The 1718-nt window shown below is 59.6% G+C and overlaps 1 protein-coding gene across 1 annotated transcript in view; it reads left to right on the top strand.

Moving 5' to 3' along the window:
• The first annotated feature begins 136 nt into the window (after positions 1 to 136).
• The window catches only part of LRRC46 (leucine rich repeat containing 46), a 2589-nt gene continuing 1007 nt past the window's right edge, over positions 137 to 1718 (top strand). The window contains exons 1-4 of the mRNA XM_009886579.1: positions 137 to 167; positions 269 to 365; positions 459 to 567; positions 998 to 1095. Of these exons, the coding sequence (XP_009884881.1) occupies positions 137 to 167; positions 269 to 365; positions 459 to 567; positions 998 to 1095 (335 nt within the window). The remainder of the gene's footprint in view (positions 168 to 268; positions 366 to 458; positions 568 to 997; positions 1096 to 1718) is intronic.

The following is a 1718-nucleotide window of genomic DNA, read 5'->3' as shown; positions in this document are numbered from 1 at the left end:
CCCAGCCCGCAGGTTTCTGCCCCCCATTGCCTCTGCTCCCTTCCCCTTGCAGAGAGCAGTGGGGCCAGACCAGCCGCACCAACACACCGACCTAAGGGCCCACGGAAGGGACAAGGGCCCAGGCCACCTCCCTGCCATGGCTGGGCAGGGGGACACCCAGCTTGAGGGTGAGTGAACCATTGTGGAGCCTGCTCATGTGCCAGCCTGGAGGGGTACGGGGGGGCTGGATGCCGCTGGCCTGTGCCCCATCGCCCTGGGTTTCCCACAGACTGTGATCAGACGTCCCCAGGGGTGACCCTCACCGAGAATCTCATTGCCACAAGGAACCTGCCTCAGCTGGTGGAGCCCCTGCACCCAGAGAGCCGGTGAGGATCCACACGGAGCCCACTTACACCACCCAGGCTGGCAGGGAGGGTGTCTGGGCACAAAGGACACCCCAAGCACCCCCTTTCCTCTAGATCCACAGAACTGCTGTCCCCCTCAACCATCCGGTTGGACCGGGAGAACATCTGCACTATCGGGAGGCTCCAGAGCCTGCGGGAGATTCACAGTCTCTACCTGCAGCAGGTAAGGCACTGCGGCAGGCACGGGGCAGCAGAGATTGGAGCCCCGGCCCTGCAGGTAAAGGCCTCCTCGTGGGGACCACAAACACCTCCAGTTCTCCTCCAGAGTTTTGCCTCCCTGCATGGCCAGAGGGGCTGGCAGCACTCCCTTCCAATGGCAGTGTCACCGATGGGATTTGAGCAAGGGTCTGGCATCAGCCATTCGGTGTTTTTGAAACCTGCATGGGGTTTCACCCATGGGTTAAACTTGCCTTACGGTTCTCACGAACTCCTGGGCTCCCTGTGCTGTCACAGCCCCATACCCTCTTCATAAAGCTCCTGTGGCAGTGGTGGGACATCATGTTGCCTGTGTGAGGTTGGAGTGATTCCAGTGCTCCTGGAGTCTGATTTTTCATGCAGCAGAAAAACATGTTGCTTTTTTTTCCTTTTTTCAGAACCAAATTGAGAAGATCGAGAATCTAGGCTGCTTTCCCAACCTGCGGTACGGGCAGCGGTCCGGACGTGGTCTGGGTCTGCCCAAGAGGTGCCTCAGGTCCCGGGGAAACACTGGCAGACCCCTTGATCCAGGCTCTGCCAGAGCCCCTGACCCGCAGGTCCCAGCCAGAGCCTCAGCAGAGCCACCCTGGGGCTGGCCTGCCTGTCCCAGCGTGACACCAGAGGAGCCCTGTGGCCAGGTTTGAGACATCCTTTCTGCTGGCAGACTCCAGGTGTCTGCTTCCACCTTGTGTCCTGCTTCAGCAGCACATTTCAAGCGGCTCCGAGCAGACTTGGGGTTTTCAACCTGGAGCAAAGCTGCTCCAGCCCTGACAACCTTTCATGCATCTTTCAGCCGGCTCCTCCCGTGGGTGATTTTTGGCAGAAGAGGAAAGGACAGAGGGATAATTATCTCCCTCTCTTCCTCTGTAGCACTGCTATTGTGGCACCAGGCCCTCTGCTTGCAGACGGGGGTGAGAAAGGGAACGGTGAGGGCCTGGGAAGGGGAAAACCCTCAGTTCTCACACGGGAGTGTGTGCAATACACATTCCCACCCTCCCTGCCTCAGTTTCCCCAGTTGTGAGGTGAGAGATTGCTTCCCACGGTGGGGCTGCTGCCTCTGGAGTGGGTGAAGAACTGTGGGAGACTGTGGGTACGGGGTTTTGGGGGGGGGTTGGGGGA

Source organism: Charadrius vociferus, unplaced genomic scaffold, assembly GCF_000708025.1.
Source record: "Charadrius vociferus isolate BGI_N301 unplaced genomic scaffold, ASM70802v2 scaffold2960, whole genome shotgun sequence".
NCBI classification, from domain to species: Eukaryota; Metazoa; Chordata; class Aves; order Charadriiformes; family Charadriidae; genus Charadrius; species Charadrius vociferus.
Note: the sequence above shows the minus strand (reverse complement) of the source record. Positions and strands in the feature narration are given on the sequence as shown.